General features: G+C 46.3%; 1 protein-coding gene and 1 long non-coding RNA gene across 4 annotated transcripts in view; one reads left to right on the top strand and one right to left on the bottom strand.

The window, feature by feature from the left end:
* IGSF11 (immunoglobulin superfamily member 11) overlaps positions 1-21,042 on the bottom strand; it is a gene marked incomplete at its 5' end in the record, with an annotated part of 124,979 nt that extends 103,937 nt beyond the window's left edge. The window contains one exon of one of the 3 annotated variants that reach the window (XM_083855062.1): positions 21,024-21,042. In XM_083855062.1, coding sequence (XP_083711188.1) covers positions 21,024-21,030 — 7 coding nt within the window. Of the gene's footprint in view, positions 1-916; positions 990-21,023 lie in introns of those variants that run through there. The other 2 variants (XM_083855060.1, XM_083855059.1) reach the window with 2 other exon arrangements.
* LOC310921950 lies at positions 1,460-4,271 on the top strand. The gene is made up of 2 exons (XR_014592243.1): positions 1,460-1,549; positions 2,659-4,271. It is a non-coding gene; the product is annotated as an uncharacterized lncRNA (long non-coding RNA).
* Positions 21,043-21,635: the final 593 nt, after the last annotated feature.

Below are 21,635 nucleotides of genomic sequence, written 5' to 3'. Positions count from 1 at the left end.
AGGTGGCCCAGCTGTCTGAAAGCTGTGGGCTGCTCACTGGTGAGCAGAGCTCTGCAAAGCTGCTCAGCGAGTATCTGCAGTAAAGGGCAGACCTTCAGACAACTGCCATGTGGACCTGTGCAAACCACAGCCGAGCAGGCTGCTCTGAAGTTTAGCATCACCCGAAAGGAGGCATTGCCACCTGATCAACAGATGAGCCTGAACATCTCGCACTTGGTAGTTTCTTCTGCTGCCCTTAATGCAGCACCTCCTGGTGCTCCCCGGCAATGCACTAAGCGATGCGAGTAGCATCTGTCATAGGCGATTTGTTTCCTCTCCGCAGAGAGGCCAGGGAACACACCTTATTTCGGGAGGGCTACAGGGGGCGGGAGGTGCTGGAGTCTCCAGTCCCCGGGGGCAGGCACGTATCTTAGAGCTCAAGCGCTGCGCCGTGTGCCGGGAAGGAGGAGGCACAGGAGAGGATGGGGGAGACACGGGGGGCTCCGAGCAGCCCGTCACCATCTCTGCGGAAAGTTCCCTGCCGCCTCAGGGCCTCAGGGATAGACCGGAGTTTTCCACACAGGTGAGCTCACCAAGGGGCTAGGCCCAGACAACTGAGCCTGACATGAAGCCCAGTTTAAAGCAAGTTTTACCGTAAAGCCCCGTAAAAAATATATATAAATAAAATATGCATCTATAAGAATAGCAGGAAGGATGGTGCAGCGGAGGCAGCAGAAGGAGCCGAGCGGAGCAGCGCTCCTTCCCCACGCCCGCCTGCAAAAGCACTCGCCCGCCGCCGCATTCCCGAGCATCCCCGGCGGGACCGCCACCAAAACTTCCCGGGCGCGGGGCACGGCCGTGGCACCGGCGGCGGCCACCCCGCGGCCCCGGGGCGATGCTGGGGAGCCGCGCCCCGCTCCGCCCGTGCGGCACTCACCTCTGAGGGCCAGGAGCGCGGCCAGGGCTGCCGGCACCCACCTCCCGCCGTGGCCGGGGCGCCGCCGCGTCATGCCGGGCCGGGCGAGGGGCGCGGAGCGGGCCGCCAGCCCTGCCTTTCCCCGCCGCCGCCGCCGCAGGTGCCGCCGCCGGTGGTGCCGCCGCCGTCCCGGGACCGCCCGCTCGCGGCGAGGCTCCGCCGTGCCCCAAGCCCCGGTCGCCCGGGGAGGGCGGCAGGAGCGGCGGCCGGACCGAGAGCGCAGCCTGGCGGCCCCGAGCCGCCCCCGCAACCCGCCGGGCTGCGGCTGTCACCCCCCGCGCGGCACCGTCCCGGCACGTCCCACCACCCTCCTCCTCTCTCCGAGCGAATTGGGGGGTCCCCCCTCCTCCCCTTCCCCGCCAACCGGGCGCCGCTGCATCCGTAGGGATGCTACACGGGCCGGGGTGAGGAGGTGCGGTCCAGATTGCACCTCCACCGCTCCTCCGGATGGTCGCGGCAGCGTGGGGGCTTCTTCTTTCCAGAGCCTGCCTACAGCTGCATTGGAGACGACAGCGGCAGCGCAACAGCGAAATATTTGGGATGGTCTGCATGGGACCGGTGGCCGCTGCAGCGCGCGGTGTAAACACTGCAAAGGTATGAACCGCCCTGACTCCGCCATTCAGGAGCCTGGGAAACACGAGAATTCCGCACTCCTGTAAAACCGACCGAGGTATCACTAAAGGATGTGAGGCAGTTATTGGAGTTAGGGAACTGCAGTACCGTGTAACACAGCAATGGCCAACAAGTTGTGTCACAAGCTCAAGTCAGTGCGGTTCTTAAGTCTGCACAGAAAAATGAATCAGATGGAAATCGGCACACATCAAGTGTGTGTGTAGAGGGTAGGAAAGGAGGGAGAGGGACCCTTTTTGAATTTGAGGTGATCATCTGGGGAAAAGATCAAAGCAAAAAGCTTGCACAGACTGACTCCTCACGCACAGCCAGCTCCCTGTCCGAGCCTGACCACGGTAGTTTTGCTTTGTGAAAATGAGCAGTTTGACAAGGAAAATCCTTCAACAACTCTGTCAAATGCCCAATTGCTTCATTCCCCCACCCAAAGTTTCCTCCCCACCAAAGCACAACTTGGCACCGTTTGCATCCTGCAGGCAGTGAATCCATCTTGTGATGTTTCTCCCTACCCTCTTCCAAGTTGCAGCCCCTGGGAGCATCCCCCTGCCCAGACTACCCTATTGCTCAGCACTGTTCAGCTTTCTGCCTCCTCAGTTGCCTCAAAAGGTGCTCTGACCCTTTACATTGCTGTACTACCCCCATGAAGGGGGGAGGGGGAGAGCTGCTCCTGGCAGTGAAGATGGCAAGGAAAGGTTTCAGGGATAGCAAAACAAAAATTGCTTTAAGCACCATGAATAATAGCAATGATACCCATGAAAACAGTATGTGACAGGCTAACTACCACCTCACCAACCTAGGTTAAGCTCTGCCTTGCCCAGCATCAAGCTTTGGCAAACTTCTATTGGAAGGTAAAAGGTAAAAATGTCACCCCAGAAGTCCAGGTTAACCAATTATATTGGTTCTGAAATAAAACTACTAACTCTATTTGCCAGGAGCAATGGTTGCCCTACCCTTGTCAAGCAGAAAAATTGCTGACTGCCACATGGGCTGGGATTCCATTCAGCAAGTGGTGGCTCAGAGAGGCAAGAAGGCATCACATATTGACTCAGGGGTTGTACCCTCCGGTCTCTTTCCAGGTAGGTCTGGTGCCTGCTGCATGTTCTCCAACATGAAACTTGATGATACTGATGTTCTGACAGTCGTAGCACCCCTGCAAAGCACCCTCCACTCCAGCCCTGCCATGGGCAGGCAGGCTAAAAGAGGGTTTTGCTCTTAAGGAAAGGAGCCAGCTCTTGGCAAAGGCTCAAGCAGCTGAAGCACAACACTTCAGAAAAGCATCGAAGGGAGAGTCGTAGCCCAGCTGTTCCCCTCATTCTGTGGCAATATGGGAACTGAAGTTTTCTCAGACTCTTTCAGACCGCTTCTCTTTCCTTCAGATGACTTGCTGCATTTTTCAACAAGCAAAAGGACAAAGGAACATGACAATTTTATGATCAAAAGCAGTTCCAGGAAACCCCCATCCTTGTGCATACACTCAGTGACCACCTCAAGGAATACAATATGTATGTCCACACATTCACCTACAATGAAGGCCCATGAATGTTTCTTGCCAAACATGACCTCCTTCACCAAAGTCAAAGGCAGAGAGCACAGAGCACATTGGCACAGTGGCCTCCCACTATCCTTACTCCTCCAGATCACTTCCAAGAATGAAAAGATGCAAAGACAAATCAAGTGAAAACAAGAAAAATTGCATATTCTCCCTGGGACTGCCGCACTGCCTTCCTGGTCTGCCAAGACTTGGAAGCCGTCTTGACCTAATGGAAATAAGTGTGTTTTTCAGTATAAGGACACACTGCATTTAGCAAATGCCATCCCGGCTCACTTTGGACTGTTCCTTGCATCCTGCTGTGCATCAGCTGGCAGGTAAACAGCAAAGATCAGTTCACCCTGTACAGTAAATTAATTAATGTTCTTCCTAAAAAGTGCAGTGAGCATAATGTGAATTATGCTGGTGGTCGGGGAAAGCATTTCTGCCCAAAATGGACCCAAATGACTCTCTCCTGATGCAAGCTGCTAGGAGCAGGGAGCATTTTAATCAGCTTTCAGATCTGGTCACCACAGCAGATACTGTACCATACCTACAAACCACAGTGACACAGCAAGTGACTTTAACTGCTCCTTGCAGCAACTGCAAGAACAATCTGTGGCCACACTCCAGAAGGATGGAGCAGCCACAGGGAATAATAATCTTCAGATGTACCAGTCAGTCCTCTCACTCTGGCTCCCTCTTCACCTTATCGCCACTTCCAAAAATAGCTTGCAGATTGTACAGAAAGGACATGGACGAGGAGATACTGTTCCTGGAACTCTGATTTTCCACTTTAGCTGTCCTTGAGCCCTCCCCAAAATATTAGGCTTATGCCAACCATTTATCCAGTGAGTGCAGCCATTTGGATACTAGAGCTATGAGCACAGATATTTGCTGCCCTAGTAGTCTGTTTTCCCACCAGTGAGTGTCTATACCTGTTCCTCGGCATCAATGGAATAGCACATCATGGATAGAGGAGATATGCTTTGCCACATCCCAGGCATTGGATGCTGGCAGATAACCACTGCAGGATTCAGTTGTGGTACATTGCTCATAAGAACACACACAGAATCCTTAAACTGAATGGCCAAGATACTCCAAGATTGTGTATGCTGTGCTGGGCAAGGACAGGGAGAAAAAAAAAAAGAAAGAAAGAAACCACTCCCACCTTTTTTCTTTTGAAAGAATTATGATAAGTAAGTAATGTAATTCTCATGTCTCAGTGAAAAACATCTTTGCACGTCAAATTTGAAAAGAAAGCTTTTCTCCAGGATGATGCTACATTTTTTCCCCTTTTGCCTTAATAGGGCTCTAAAAGTCCAGTGGGGATGCAGTTGGATTCAAGGGCTGCAATAGATGCCAGGTCTTACATCACCATTGCTGTCTCCCAGCTTGTTACTGGGTTATCTATTGTCAGATGGGAATTTATTGAAGGTGACATTGCTTACAAATTGATCAAAATCAGCTTCAGTGAGGTGTCCTTCCAAGATATAAAAAGATGGATAAAATTCACTCAGTTGATCATTAATAACTTCAGTCTGTGGAATTGGTTATCTCCCTTTGACAGAGGAAATAGAGTTTGCAGATTGAACTGTTTTAATCCTATCTGAGAATAAATATGACAACCCTTCAAAGATACATCCAATTAACTATGTCTGTACCTTTCCAATAAAACTAATTCAAACAAAACCCTAGATTTATTTTGCTGAATACCTGTGCATACAAAACAGAGGTCACTAAACAGAAGAAGTAACAGTAATAACACTGTCAACTCATCTATCACAGATTTTTTTTCCTACTGGTCACAGGACTGGTTATATGGCCATACTGTCCGAAGTGTAAAGGTTTGTGGTTTTGAAAGCCTGGATAGTGCAACAAGCAGGAGCCACCAGCACTGGGAGAGGTGGGTGTTTACTGGCTTGCTCTCATGTGCCCTCACTGTCCAGCATCAGGTGCAGTCCAGTGCAGGTGCTGTGAATCCAAGGCACTGCCTGCATGAGCTTTCAGGTGAGCCCTGTCCATGTGCTGGTCAGGATAACCTGACCCCTGTCATAGCAATGGCCTATTTGCATGTCAGCCACATAGAGAGACCTCAGGAATATCGGAAGGAAACCATCCTTGAAACAACAAGCAAATTTCTTCACTCCTTCAATGCCAGATGGTAGGAGAGGATGTGTCCATGGAAACCCGGGTGGATTAGGCTTACTTTCAAACTTCTCAGCACTGAAGTAGGCCACTGCAATGTTTCTTTCTCCAAGGCCACTTTGACCCACACATCAAGACCCATCTCTCTGCTGTCTCCACTTCATGGGCAGGGAGCCTGTCTTAGTTTGAAAAGACAGGAGTCTGTAAAGGAAGGCAAAAGCCTTCTGTGAAGTGGGAAAGGTAAACCCCCTCCCTTCTTCTGAATTACCACAATTTCAAAGTAAAAAAAACAGCTCTCAGGCAAAGGTATGGGAATGGGAATAATAGTTATTTACTAGAAAAAACTAAAATAGAAAAAAAAGAACAACAAATGTAATTAGTACAAACAAAACTACTGATACAGTCAGAAAACCTGACACCCTGAGGAGTCAGGGTGTTGGTAAAAGTCCAGTTGGATGGTGGCTGTGCCTCTTGTAGTGGCAGATGAAATGCTGCTGAAGCAGAGATCCTGTAGAAGGGTATAGTTTTCTGTGAAGGTTTGGTGATAGAGTAGATGGGCCTGGTCCTCCTCTGGGAATCTAGCAGGGAAAGCAGCTGCTTCTCTGGGAATCTAGCGAAGATGGCTGCTCCTCTGGGAATCCAGTGAAGAAAAACTGGGGCCGATGGCTTAGACCAAGCTTATTTTATGCAGGTAGGAATGCTTGGTTCCTCCTTCTGGGTGGAGCATCTCACAATGGGATGATGTACTTTATCAGTCATGCAGTGAGTCACTTAATGGCCTATTAGCAGGAGACATCTCCCCAGAGGGAGACATTGTTCTTGGAAGAGATAAGATAACTGCCCCCTACCTCCAACAGATGGCAAATAGAATACATTCTTATCTCACAAATCTAGGACATTATCCACCCCTTATTCTATTTCCATTTGCATCACAATGAAATCTTACACCTATTTCTCACTTAAGACTAGGTTTCCTTGTGGTACACAACGGGTTTCTCCATCTTTCTGCATTACTCACCAAGTATAACTAGGTCCTTGAGCAAAAACAATCCCACGGATGGGTTTGTCTTTGCCTGAGGTGGGATTAATCCAAACAGTTTTTCCTAAAATACCTTTCATATGTACCACAGGGACTTTATCTTCATCTACTGTGTGCACGGGTTCAGACTGGGCAGGACCAGCTCGATTGATGGACCCTCGGGTGTTGACTATCTAGGTTGCTTTTGCCAGGTTCATTTCCTAGTTTCTAAAAGTTCTACCACTAAGTGCCTTTAGGGTGGTCTTAAGGAGTCCGTTGCACCGTTCAACTTTGCCGGCAGCCGGAGCATGATAGGGAATATGATATATCTATTCGATACCATGTTCTCTGGCCTAGGTGTTGATAAGGCCGTTTTTGAAATGGGTTTCGTTGTCTGACTCTATTCTCTCAGGGGTGCTATGTCTCCACAGGACTTGCTTTTCCAGGCCTAAGATGGTGTTCCAGGCGGTGGCATGAGGCACAGGGTAGGTCTTCAGCCATCCAGTGGTGGCTTCCACCATGGTCAGCACGTAGCGCTTGCCTTGGCGTGTCTGGGGCAGTGTGATGTAGTCTATCTGCCAGGCCTCCCCATACTTGTACTTGGACCACCGTCCACCATACCATAGGGGCTTCACCCGCTTGGCCTGTTTGATGGCAGCACACGTCTCACAGTCATGGATAACCTGAGAAATGCTGTCCATGGTTAGGTCCACTCCTCGGTCTCGTGCCCACTTGTAGGTGGCATCTCTGCCCTGATGACCTGACGCATCATGGGCCCATCGAGCCAGGAACAACTCCCCCTTATGGTGCCAATCTAGGTCTATTTTTGACACCTCTATTCTTGCTGCCTGATCTACTTGCTCGTTGTTTTGGTGCTCCTCATCAGCCTGACTTTTGGGAACATGGGCATCTACATGACGGACTTTCACTGTTAGTTTCTCCACCCGAGAGGCAATGTCTTTCCATATATCAGCAGCCCAGATGGGTTTTCCTTTGCGCTGCCAGTTGGCCTTTCTTCACCTTTCCAGCCACCCCCACAGAGCATTGGCTACCATCCACGAATCGGTGTAAAGGTAGAGCCTTGGCCACTTCTCTCTTTTAGCAATGTCCAGGGCTAGCTGAACAGCCTTGAGCTTAGCGAGTTGGCTCGATCCACCTTCTCCTTCGGTAGCCTGTGCAACCTGTCGTGTGGGGCTCCATACGGCTGCTTTCCACTTTTGGTTTATCCTTACGATGTGACAAGAACCGTCAGTGAAAAGAGCGTAGCATGTTTCTTCTGCTGGTAGTTGGTTATATGGTGGCGCTTCTTCAGCCCTTGTCACTTGTTCCTGTTCCTCATCATTAGTGAGACCGAAGTTTTCACCTTCTGGCCAGTTCGTAATTATCTCCAAAATCCCAGGGCGATTCGGATTTCCAATACGGGCACGCTGGGTGATAAGGGCAATCCATTTGCTCCATGTAGCATCAGTGGCATGGTGGGTAGTGGGAACCTTTCCTTTGAACATCCAGCCCAGCACCGGGAGTCGGGGTGCCAGGAGGAGTTGTGCTTCCGTGCCAATCACCTCTGAGGCGGCTTGAACTCCTTCATAGGCAGCCAAGATTTCTTTCTCTGTTGGGGTGTAGTTGGCTTCGGACCCTCTGTAACCTCGGCTCCAGAATCTCAGGGGTCGGCCTCGAGTCTCACCAGGCACCTTCTGCCAAAGGCTCTAGGACAAGCCATTGTTCCCGGCTGCAGAGTAGAGCACGTTCTTCACCTCTGGTCTCGTCCTGACTGGGCCAAGGGCTACCGCATGAGCAATCTCCTGCTTGATCTGGGTGAAGGCTTGCTGCTGTTCAGGGCCCTAGTGGAAATCGTTCTTTTTGCGGGTAACCAGGTAGAGAGGGCTCACAATCTGGCTATACTCGGGAATGTGCATTCTCCAAAATCCTATGGCACCCAGGAAAGCTTGTGTTTCCTTTTTGCTGGTTGGTGGAGACATCGCCGTGATCTTGTTGATGACTTCAGTGGGAATCTGGCGGCGTCCATTTTGCCATTTCACTCCAAGGAACTGGATCTCTCGGGCAGGTCCTTTGACTTTGCTCTTCTTAATGGCGAAACTGGCTTTCAGGAGAATCTGGATGATTTTTTCTCCTTTCTCAAACACCTTTGCCACTGTGCTCTCCCACACAATGATGTCATCGATGTATTGCAGGTGTTCTGGAGCCTCACCCTTTTCCAGTGCAGTCTGGATCAGTCCATGGCAGATGGTGGGGCTGTGTTTTCACTCCTGGGGCAGTCGGTTCCAGGTGTACTGCACACCTCTCTACGTGAAAGCAAACTGAGGCCTGCATTCTGCTGCCAGAGGAATGGAGAAAAACGCGTTAGCAATGTCAATAGTGGCATACCACTTTGCTGCTTTGGACTCCAGCTCGTACTGGAGTTCCAGCATGTCCGGCACGGCAGCGCTCAGCGGTGGAGTCACTTCATTCAAGCCACGGTAGTCCACAGTCAATCTCCATTTTCTGTCGGATTTGCGCACAGGCCAGATGGGGCTGTTGAAGGGTGAGTGAGTTTTGCTGACCACCCCTTGGCTCTCCAGCTCACGAATCATCCGGTGGATGGGGATCACAGCATCTCGATCTGTCTGATATTGCCGGCGGTGCACTGTCGAGGTCGCAATTGGCACACGTTGCTCTTCCACCTTCAGGAGTCCTACTGCAGACGGGTTCTCTGATAATCCAGGCAAGGTGTTCAACTGCTTAATGTTCTCTGCCTCTACAGCAGCTATTCCAAAAGCCCACTTGAGTCCCTTTGGGTCTTTGTAATAGCCGTTCCGGAGAAAGTCTATGCCTAGAATACATGGAGCGTCTGGGCCGGTCACAATAGAATGTTTCTTCCACTCCTTCCCGGTCAGGCTCACCTCGGCCTCCACTAGGGTCAGTTGCTGAGATCCCCCTGTCACACTAGCAATGGAAACAGCCTCTGCCCCCACCTGTCCTGATGGTATTAAAGTACACTGCGCACCAGTATCAACTAAAGCATCATATTTTTGTGGCTCTGATGTGCCAGGCCATCGGATCCACACTGTCCAGAAGATCCGGTTTTTCCGTGCCTCTCCCTGGCTAGAGACAGGGCACCTCTAACACTGGTTATTATTCCCTTTCTGGGCATACATACTAGAGGTTCCTTCAAGGGGATCTGACACATCATACCTGGCAGCTCGGTCATGGGAGGTCGAGGCTACCTTCACTTTGGTGGAAGTTCCTCGGTTAGAGTTTCTTTCTTTGAGCTGACGCACCCGTGCTGCCAGGACAGAAGTGGGTTTCCCATCCCACTTACCCATGTCTTCCCCATGGTCACGCAGGAAGAACCACAAATTGGCCCTTGGGGTGTACTCTCTGTCTCTAGCTGGGGAATGTTGGGCACTGAATTTGGGGCTTGTAACTCGCACAGGGGCTGCATTAACTTTCTTCATCTCTTCCCTCATCTCCCTCATCTCCTCTTTGAACTCCTTAATCACAGCTGAGATATGAGCCTGCATTGGGCCATTGATCATGCTCTCATAATTTCTCAGCTTGTTGGCAACAGAACTCACGGTCTCTCGGTTAGTATCTGCATCAATTGTTGCAATAAAAGTGGTGTATTGAGATGGCCCAAGGTTTGCTAGGCTTCACAGCATTTGCCCTGTGCACCTGACTTTGTCGGGGTCATTGTCATGCTGTCCATCCCTCCCGAAGAGTACCTCCAATATTGCTACTTCCCTCAGCTGTTGGATCCCTTCCTCAAGGGTCTTCCAGCGCATCCTATGGTGGTGCTCCTGCATTCTTTCCCTGTGGACAAACCTCTCTCTGACACTCATTAAAAGCCGCTCCCAGAGAGAAAGAGACCCTGGCTCCCTTACAAAAATCTGATTCATACCTGAGTCCTGGGTCAAGGGTCCCAAGTTCCTTGCCTCACCACCATCTAGCTGCACGCTTGTACCCATAAGATCCCAGACCCGGAGTAACCAGGTAGTATAAGCCTCATGTCCCCGTCGCACAATGTCTTTGTGCAGGTTACGGAGACTTTCGTACCTCAGGGACTCGGTGATGATTGCAACCTCTGGCTCCCCTGTGGGTTGTGAGGTTCCTCCATTCCTATCCTTATCTGGGTGCTCAGCTTTCATCTTAGACTTCCTTGTTTCTACCGGGGCAACTGCTGCTGGCTGTGACTGCCTTTGTGGTTCGGCTGGACCCTGGACAGTTGTAACACCTGTGGGTTCCACTGCTGTACTATTTGGCTGTCCCTCTTGAAGGCAAAGTGAGGGTTTCTCAATAGCTGGGGAAATGCACTCCTTCAGCATCTGACTCATCTCACGTATCTCCTTAACCAGAACTCCCACCCAATCTGGGTGGTTCATTTCTGAGACAGACTGTGGGGCAGGGTCAGGCTCTGGAACAGCAGCATCTCTAGTCTCTGGGGCAGGTGTCAGGGTAGTTCTCTATGTTAATCTTCTCTTATCTCTGAGTGCTAAATATAACAGGCATATCAACAACACCACCCATTGTATGACATCATTAGCATTCAGAGTGGATCTTAACTTTTCAAAAACTGGTGGAGCAGACCTAAAAAGATGGTTAAAAGGTTGGGAGAAAATCTCCCCTGGTGTCATTTCTTCACAATAGGTACCATTATTAAGGTAACCCCAAAAACACACAGTTAGTGTATGATAGCTCTGAATCTATGTACCTGCCTTCCAGAGGAAGTTAAAGATTCATGAATTCCTCACCTTATTAACCCATAAGCCAAACTGGATAACAGCCACAGTAGCCTTAGTTATAGGACCCATATCTAGATAAGGGCCTGCAAATGGGAGAAATACAGTCACGATCACGTGCCACTCAAACCAAGGTAAGCTAGACCACATGGTGACACTCAAAGATGTTTCTATATCAGTACACACAATTAGATTACTTAAGAACTATTATTCCCTTTTTCCTTTCAATGCCCTCGAGCCCCACGTTGGGCGCCAAGATCTGTCTTAGTTTGAAAAGACAGGAGTCTGTAAAGGAAGGCAAAAGCCTTCTGTGAAGTGGGAAAGGTAAACCCCCTCCCTTCTTCTGAATTACCACAATTTCAAAGTAAAAAAAACAGCTCTCAGGCAAAGGTATGGGAATGGGAATAATAGTTATTTACTAGAAAAAACTAAAATAGAAAAAAAAGAACAACAAATGTAATTAGTACAAACAAAACTACTGATACAGTCAGAAAACCTGACACCCTGAGGAGTCAGGGTGTTGGTAAAAGTCCAGTTGGATGGTGGCTGTGCCTCCTGTAGTGGCAGATGAAATGCTGCTGAAGCAGAGATCCTGTAGAAGGGTATAGTTCTCTGTGAAGGTTTGGTGATAGAGTAGATGGGCCTGGTCCTCCTCTGGGAATCCAGCAGGGAAAGCAGCTGCTTCTCTGGGAATCTAGCGAAGATGGCTGCTCCTCTGGGAATCCAGTGAAGAAAAACTGGGGCCGATGGCTTAGACCAAGCTTATTTTATGCAGGTAGGAATGCTTGGTTCCTCCTTCTGGGTGGAGCATCTCACAATGGGATGATGTACCTTATCAGTCATGCAGTGAGTCACTTAATGGCCTATTAGCAGGAGACATCTCCCCAGAGGGAGACATTGTTCTTGGAAGAGATAAGATAACTGCCCCCTACCTCCAACAGATGGCAAATAGAATACATTCTTATCTCACAAATCTAGGACAGAGCCATATAGCCAAACTTCAGGAGCTGGGCTGAGACTGCTTCCCCTAGACCTTTCTACCCCCATGGGCACACTGGTCTGGCTGGTTTCTCCATCTCAAGCCTTTAATACCTGTGACGTGCTGGTTTTGCTTAGTACACTGCAAGGTGCTCCTTTCCACAGTAGTGTGAGGAATAAATAAATTTCTATGCACCCCATGTATACAATTTCTGACTGTCCTCGAGTATCCCAATGCACTTTGAGATAATCCACAGTCTAATCAACTCTGCATATTTTTACATCTCCTGAGTTTTCCTTGGCTGCTCCCACAGTAAAAGCAAACCTCCTCAGCTATAAAATCCTCTTCTCTCCCCTCTTCTCCTACCCAAAATCCCCCAGTGTCTACAAAACCAAAGCTTTTTATTCAACATTTTGAAATCCTTCATCTCTCACTCACTACTCCAAATCCTGCCCATGCAGACATGTTTGAAACAAATTGGTCCCCAAGGCTCTGACTAAATCTTTTCTTTGGACATGCTGTTCTTGCTGTGGTTAACAACTGTCCATTGTACCCTGTCAGACACATGCTGCCACCCCTCTCAGGAAAACAGGGGATGCTGCAACCACATAAAAGCATTTCATAATGCTGCCATTTACATAACAACTTTCTAAATTGTACATCGACAGATTTCCCCAAATCGTTACAGTAGGTGAATTAAATCTTCCACTAAACACCAGCAAATGGTGGTAATGACAACTCTTCTAAGTAGCACACCCCATAAAGCCCAGAAAATGGAAATCAATCACTCTTCCTTTTTTTTTCCCCCAGAACTGCTGAAAGAATTTATTACACACAGCTGTGACAGAAAATAAATAGATGCCAAAATTGAGAAGAAATACACTAAAGTTAGGACTCATGTGGATGTATTCCTGCAGTTGGGACACAAAATGGGTCTTTGAGAATCTTTTTTAGTATCAGTGTTGCTGTGGCTGTGATGGTCTAAAGATATGTGAGGTGCAATAACTTCTAGGGGGAAGCAATAACTTTTACTAGACCAGCTGATGTAGCTGAAAATACCAACACGCTTTTGGGCACATTGACCTGAAGAAGAGCTTCCATGCTTGAAAACTAATCTGTTTTTTTTCCTTATTACATCTGCTGGTCTAATAAAAGACATTGCAGTTTTCTGCATTCCTTAACTCTTTGATGTTCATTGGCAACTAGTAACCACCCATAATGTTTTTTTCAGCCACTTACTTGCTTTTCCAATGAGGACTGAAAGTGGATAAGGAATCCAGGAAAATAAGAGACTCAAATCTTTGTGTCAGTGGACATATGGCCACTTCCCTGAATTTTGATATCACTAATGGTATCAATAACTTGCAAAAATAATTTTTAATCCTCAACCCTTCTCTCTGCGTTTTCATGGGACAGATGTTTAGCACCTTCTGAGTCTGACAATCCTTCAACACAGAAAGCCAAAGGCATCCCAAGGATGACTCCTACAAAATCTCAGCAGCCATGTGGCAGCAAGTGTAGCCTTCTGTTTAGAAGCAACATAAGAAAGAAGTAATATCAGCACAAAACTAAGCTTGCACTTTGACATGACCTGCTGGCTAACATTTCTAGTTTCCCATGCCCCACTCCAGACTCAGACCTCTCCTTGTTGCAGCATTTACTGGGCTGCTGGGAAGCTGCCCAGAGCCCCTGCCAGCTGATCTTCCTTTCATCCCTCCTGCAAGAAGTCTAAACCATCCTCTAAATCACTGCTGACAGGAATGCAAGTTGCCAAGCTATTATTGACAGCATTTCTTGCTGTTGCCTAGTGCTAGCCATGGGCGCATGGCTGTATTCATTAGAGTATAGGGCACCTGAAGAGTAAATAGTGTCCTGAATGTGCACAAATTTAGCTCTGCTGAACATCTTGCATTGCCACAATATGACATGGATGCCTATGCAAGGCAGGGTGTACATAATTCACATTTGCCTGGGCCAGAAAGGATTTGTTTCACAGCAAAAAGACAGAGAACAGAACTGTCTTCTCCTAGAGACCCTACCATGCTCTCTACAGAATGAAACAGTCATCAGGCGACTCCATCAGAGCCAGGATTTAAGCCAGAGGCAGAAGTCATCAGAGCTGACTTAAGGACAGCAGGAAGGATTAAACTCTGCCCTCACCAGACCTGAGATCCAGGATGTCCTATGGAACTGAATCAACAGCCACTCTTGCAGAGTTAAAAAATAGCTCCATGTATAACATAAGGCAGATCTTCACCTCCCACCACTGTCAGACAATGATAAAAGGGAAATTTTCAAGACATGTGCACCAATGCTCTTTCTAATGCTCATCTAGGGATTTTAACTCCAGGGTCAATGCCAATTAACCAACATGGGTCAGAGTAAAGAGTCTTTCTCCATTTTTCAGTAGAGTTTTTAAATAAGTTGGCAAATAAGGCTCTTAAGCACCTTTATGATGCTCACATAAGCAGTCCAGACACTGCAGACCCAAGTAAACACAAATGCCAGAAGGTTTTTTTGCTGAATCTACTCCCAACCAACTTCTGCTTCCCTTTATGTACATAGCAAGGCATTTTCTCCTCCCTCCACTGCACAAAATGGTCATTATAACTGGCAACTGCAGCACCAACACTAAAAATGCTACAGGGTCGTAGAAGGTAGTGTCCTCTCCGTCCAAATCCTGTTTTCTCCAGGACAACATAGGAATGCAGCTATGGGCCAACCACTTGCCTTTAATTGTGAATGCAGGACTTCAGTCTCCAGAGCAGAGTTGTCAGCCCTGCACCTTCCCTCATGCCTGCCTTCATTTAGTAGTGCTTAAAAAATGCATGCTTAAAAAGCAAAGTTGAGTTGTCTAAGTGCAAAGAAAAGCCTTTTAATTAGAACTCAAATCAAAAGAGGAGAGAGGAAAATGAAGGAAAAGCATAAAGTGATTCAACTTTTCCAAGTTAATTTCCCAGACCTTTCCCCTACTCCCTCCATCTCCTTTTTTTTTTTTATTTTTTTTTTTTTCCTGAGTCTACCAAGACAACAGTCCCTTTTGGGCCAGTTGGACTGAAGAGTGTTGTCTGTAAAGCACTGCATTGGGACTGCCAGTTCATTTCACCCTGGTGGCACTGATTTATACCAATGCCTGGTCAAGGATTAAGCCCTTCATCAAATTTTAACAGCCCTTGTCCCTTTAACAGTCCGATTTCAAGCAGGAACCCTTCCTAGACCCTGGATGTCTCTATGGTAACACAACAAGATCGTTTTGTTCTAACTCACAGCATTGTGTGCATATTGAAAAGCACAGTTAAGATATTTTGAAGTGGAGAGTCCAGATCAGCCAATTCTGAAGCCCTGCAAGAAAAAATGATTATGCAAATTAAACTCCTAAAGGTGAATGGCAATGAATGTTTTCAACAAAGATGGTTACAGTATGAGAAATGAGAGCAGCAGTCTCAGCAAGGTGCCTCACTCAGCAGTACAAAACACACTACACCAGTTGCCTTTCTTTTTGCTTATTTTAGCAAAATGGTCTGGGACAGAACAGGTCACACAGATGAAACTATTTCTGGGTTTTGTAGCTGTTGCTGCAGTACAGCCAAGACTGAGTCTAGCTACTGCATGCAGAAATCAAGTCTCCAGGAATCATAACAGCATCTCTCTCACATTAAGAAAAAAGAAATAAAGATGCATCACTGAATTCAGGACTGGACTAGAAGAGGCAGTAAACTAAAAGTCTGCTCGATTGCTGCCTTAGAGGAAAATCTCCCCTAGTGCCAACTGACTGGTTGTTGGCAGCAGTCTGTGGTATCTCTCACTTGATGGCTTCTCCAGGAAACATCACAAGAAGATCTTGGTCTTACAAAATATCACAAGTTGGAAGAGTAAGGGAATGTCTCATGCCGAAGGCCTAAAGAAGTTAATACTTCTTTCATTCACTGTTTTGGTTTTGGTGGGTTTTTTTCATGGCTATCACTCACCTGCTCAGAAGGCCAAGTGCAGGTCCTGCACATTGTGCTCAACAACCGCAGGAAATGCTACAGGCTGGGGGAAGAGTGGCTGGAAAACTGTTCAGTAGAAAAGGACCTGGGAGTGCTGGTCAACAGTGGCAGCACGTGAGCCAACATGTGCCCAAGTGGCCAAGAAGGCCAATGGCATCCTGGCCTGTGTCAGCAATAGTGTGGCCAGCAGGACAAGGGCAGGGATTGTCCCCCTGTGCTCAGTATTGGTGAGGCCACACCTCTAGTCCTGTGTCCAGTTCTGGGCTCCTCACTGCAAGCAGGACATTGAGGTGCTGGAGAGTGCTCAGAGATGGGCAACAGAGCTGGGGAAGAGAGTGAGTACTATGAGGAGTGGCTGAGGGAGCTGGGATGTTTAGCCTGGAGAAAAAGAGGCTCAGGAGTGACCTTATCACTCTCTACAACTTCCTGAAAGGAGGCTGTACTCAGGTGGGGGTGAACTTCTTCTCTCAGGCAACCAGTGACAGGAGAGTATGCAGCCTTAAGCTGTGCCAGGGGAGGTTCAGGTTGGACATCAGGAAGATGTCCCTTTCACAGGGAGAAACATTGGAGAAAGTGTAGTCAAGCATCAGAATGGGCTGCCCAGGGAACTCGTGGAGTCACAACTCCAGAGGTGTTTTAGAAACAGTTGGATGTGGCACTTTGCACCATGGTTTAGTTGACAAGGTTGCTCAGTCACAGGTTGGACTCAATGATTTTGGAGGTCCACCTAAAATTCTGTGATTCTGTGATTCTGCTGAGTGCTACAGTTGCACTCAAACCCTTGCTTACAGACAATAAAGAAACAAGTATTATATGCAAACCTTGGAATTTACTGTTAGTGCAATTGAAATCATAACAGTCTAATTAAGAAATATTATTTACCTAAACCTAATTATTTGAGGCAAAAAAATAAAGACTATTATCTGGAAAAAATCTGAGTAATAATACAGTTGAAATCAGTTTCCACGCTTCCTGGCAAACATTCCATCTTTCTCTTTGCAGGGAAGAACATAATGCTGATATATTCTTTCTCTTCCATCTAAGATCCGTATGGAGCAGGGTTTATACATTTTTTAGCAACATTTTATATTTCATTCCTCTTTCTTTGGCTTGCAAGTCCACACTGCATCCAGATTTACTATGCATGGAGAATTTTTGCATATATTGATTTTTTTCCTTTCTTTTTTTTTTTTTTTTTAATACTTGTTTTGTCTAGCTCTCATGTCTCCATTTCTTTATGTGATCCCTAGGGAGTTGTTTGTAGAACTGATGTCTACATTCATGTCCTGCACCTCTTTTGTCATCACCTCAGCGCTGCATCCTCTGTCCCTTCTTTCAAGGCCTCTGTTATCACATCACTCCTGCATTTCCCTCTGCTGTATCAGTATGAGGAGCAGGGAGGACATGGCCTCGTCTGAGCTTGTCATTTTGAAAACAGGGGCTCCCAAAAAGATACAAAGTAGTAACAGTTGAGGGTTGGTCAGCCAGAGAGATCATGTTCTGCTGGGGAAACAAAGCACTTGAAATCCAGCTAGAGGACTACAGAGGATCAGATTTTCAGGAAGCCAATTGGAGTTTTCAGTGTGGTAGCACAGATTCAACTCAATTTAGCTAAATTAAGCCCTTAATAAAAAATTCACTTTTTTCTTCGTCTGCCTGTTCTTCAAAGGCACGTGGACCAACCTATGGGGGTCTTCATTACCAGTGGGCCCTTGGGTGCAACTAGAATATGAATATGAAATAATTCTGAAAAGGCCTAGTTACTGCCCCCAGTGTTGTTCACTTCACCTAGACAAATCTGAAAGTAAGCATAGACCTGAACCAAGTTTTTCAACTAAAATTCTACCAAAACTGTTTTTCCCCATGTTGCATTTCTGTTAAGAGATTCCAGTTTAGCTTCTATATTTGAGCTTCTCAAATATAGAAAAAATTTGAGATTTTTTTTCCCTTAAAGCTTTGAAGGAAAAGTGTTGTCTGTGAGGCAACTAAGTTTAGCAAAAGTAATTAAAAAAAAAAAATACCCCTCACTTCAAAACAACAATTGGCAAATTAACAATTTGAATAGGGTCAACATTCAATTCAGACTAGGTTGCTTGGAGCTCTGACCAGTCAATTCTTCCAAATCTACACAGAAACAAACTCCAAAACTTCTCTGAGATTCTCCACTAATTATCCTCAGTAAAAAAGATCTACCTCCATTTTCTCTATGACTTTCACATACATTTTGGAAGACAGATGTCTGCTCTCCTATCCCCTCTCTTGTCCAGGCTGAAGAAGCTCAGCTTCCTGAGCTTCTCCTTGTTTTCTTGTGGTAAGGGATCAAGGCCTCTACATCCCTGCACCAGTACTTCAGCTCAATCCAATTTAATCGGCAGAGGATGAGAGCAAGCTCATTTTGCTAACAGGGCATGCTAACCAAAGCAAGTGTTCTCACAGTAGTATCTGCCCAAACATAGTTTAACAACTTAAAGTGCCTGTAGGAAAGGTCCAAAGGACTTCTCTGGACATACCAGCATTTGAAAGATGATGCAGGTGCTACTGAATTTGGGACTGGGCTTACACTTGTGTGTAAGGTTGTATTTACTGTTGTGTAAAGTTACATTTGAACACCTCACATGGCCTCCTGATCCTCTCTCTAGTGGTTCAAAGCAGCTTTTTTCCTGAAGTTATCCTCCTCCATCCAATCAACTCCCAGTTTAAGACGGCACAGATTTCTTCTGAGTATAGAAATATCAGCTCCAGTTACCACGGATACTATTTTCTATAATGATTTCCAGGAGGTGTCATCTCCAAGGATGAATCCCTCTCCCAACAGAGGAAAAAAGCAGCTAGCTTTCTCTAGGAAATCAAACAGCAACAAACCAGATTTTTCTAAGGCATTTCATAAAATGGATCTTGATGTCATGAAAGAGACAAGAGCACAGTCCTTATCCATACCTGGATCCCAGCGCGACTCAGACAAATTACACTGTTGATTCTTTCCTCCTTAGCCCCATTTTCATTACTGACATGTTGCTAGTAAGGAAATCAGAGGACTGTACAATAATGTATTCATGTTGTCAGATTGAAAGTTTAAAAGCTTCCCCATTTGATTAAGTAAATGCAGCAAGTAACGTGCAATCAAGGGCCAAAATATTCCTTGGCCTGCAGCCCAATAAATGAATCCTTAAGGAGCTCGCATCTCACTTCCACACAAATATAGCTCTCCGCTCATTACCAATCCAGTCTGAAATACTGAGGAAGGCTACAGGAAAACAGACACCTGGCAGAGATGCTAAGTTAGTTTCCTGCATATTGATTTATGCAGCGATACTTCTGAAATCACTAACAAGGGGAACACAAGCTCTGCAGTGAGCAGCAGCCCCAGGGTGTGACAGAGGTGCACAGGAGAGCTCCTACAACAGCCTTGAAAACCTACAGGTAGGACAGCAAGACCTTCAGTCTTGTCACGTCAGCAACATGGGGTTTTGACTGACACCCACTGTACAGTCACTGACAGGAGATCCTCCCCCACAGTGTAAAGTCCATTTTGAGCCTGCTTTCCCCAGGTTGTTTGATGTTGAGAGATGGGCCCACAGCAAGGGCAGCTACTGTCCTTACCAGAAGCTCCAGTGTACCTACCTTTCCTCATCACTGGGGTCATGTCTACAATGAGGCACATTAACCTGTTCCTGCCTGGGATAGACCCCTTCCTTTACAGGCAAATTCCCTTTCTCCTCTATAGTTTTGTCCTACAGTTTCAGCTCAGCAGAAGGCAGGAACCCACACATCCCTCATGAGCAAAACTGTGGTGACCCTGGCATCCAAACCCCACATCATCTACAGCAGCCCTAGACCTGCTTGTCCTGCCCTCTCTGCTTATTTCTCCTTGGAATCAAACTTGGCCTCCATGAAGGAATGGCTGCAAAGGCAGAAACTGGGACATTTATGGAAATAGTCAGGTAGTCATTAAGCATGAAAGCTTCAATAGTTCAGTATTTCACTGGTGAGCAGGACTGCCTCCCAAAATAGTCTCAACGTTGTTCAGGTGTGCTCTTTCTCTTTCACATTGTACCTTTATTTCTGTACTTCTGTTTGTGTGCAGCACCAAGCACACTATGGCTGACATTCAGGTTTGGTATTCCTAGGCTCTACAGTTGTAGAAATAAAGAATGTGATATGCCTAATTGAAGGTGTGATCCAGGCTATAAATTATACAATCCTATCAAAACTGAATTAATCATGTACCTTTCACCAGCTCAGCTATACTCTACCCATTAATTCATTTTCACCAAGATGTATTCTAGTGTTACAAATAACTCATCGGTTTCAAAGGCATTTCTCCCCAAACTATCCCCACTCAGGACAGACAAGATTCAGATTCAGCCTTGGGCAAGTGATGCTTTTCTAGGCATAAAAGCCCTGTACAACAAAACTCCTCTCATCTTTAATGCCTGGTGGTTGTGAAGGGAAAGAAATAGGAGCCTCACGCTATTAGGGAAGGGTAATTCCCAGCTGCACAAAGGGGACACATGTCCTGAAAAGACATGAGATTTTAATGCTATGACTTTCTCTGCATAGAAATGCATTTGAGTAATTTTTAAATGGTTGCACAGCTAATTCCCTTTGAATTCTACACAATTGGATGCATTGAAATGGAGGCAACTTTGTTCACAGTAGTAGTATTGTTGTAGTTGTGAACTCTTTAGGCTTTAGCTGAGACAACGTTTCTAGGGAAAGGAATTAATTTTTATTAGATCAGCTAAGAGATGAAAAAATATATCAGATAATCTCTTGCAAAGCCTTCAATAATAATAATAATTTTAAAAAATCTCTGGATCTGAATTCTAGGGAGCCAAGGAGGAAGAATTCTTCCGAACAACATTTAAAATTCACTACGTTATTCCAGGGGTGGGTGTTTTTAGGTTTTTTCTTCCCAGAAGGTGGCATGCAGTGGGCTAAAAGGTTATCAGGGCTTCTTCAGGATGAGCCAAATAAATAACTCGTACTTCAGGACACATTAGGAACAACTCCCTTGTCAACTCATTCCAAAACAAAGCTTACCTGGCATGCAACTTGCTCCCATCCACACATCACACCACAGCAAAGACTTTCCAGCTGACAGCTAGCACCTGCAGGTCACTCTTAGATGAGAGAACAAGCAGTTACATCCAAAGAAAACCTTTGCTGCTGGAGTTTTGTTGCTTTCTTTAGTCGGTTTGGGTTTTTTCCTTAGCTGTTTCTAAAAAAAATATATATATATATATTTATTATATTATATAATATATATATATTATATATATATTATATTATATTATATTATATTATATTATATTATATTATATTATATATAAATTATATATATATATATAAAAATTAATGCAACAAGTGATGACATGAAGAGAAGTGTTATGTACTGAAGAAGCTGGAAGAAAAGCTAAAGCAGCAGAATGTCACAGCTTCAGCTGGGAGGAAGCCAGGACTGCCAGCCCTAACTTCCTCACCAGTTGGAAAGTACATAACATACACAGTTTAATGTTTCCCTAAAATATAACAAGCTCAGCACTTCCTAACCTTCAGAAGAAGCAAAATGGGCTGCTTCTTAGGGTTAGTACTGGCCTGAGAAGCAACACTTGCTACAGAAACAATGTGCCATTAGGAGGAAAAGGCAAGAGT

This window comes from Zosterops lateralis, assembly GCF_965231275.1.
Source record: "Zosterops lateralis genome assembly, chromosome: 2".
Taxonomy (NCBI): Eukaryota; Metazoa; Chordata; class Aves; order Passeriformes; family Zosteropidae; genus Zosterops; species Zosterops lateralis.
This window is presented reverse-complemented; position numbering and strand designations above follow the sequence as displayed.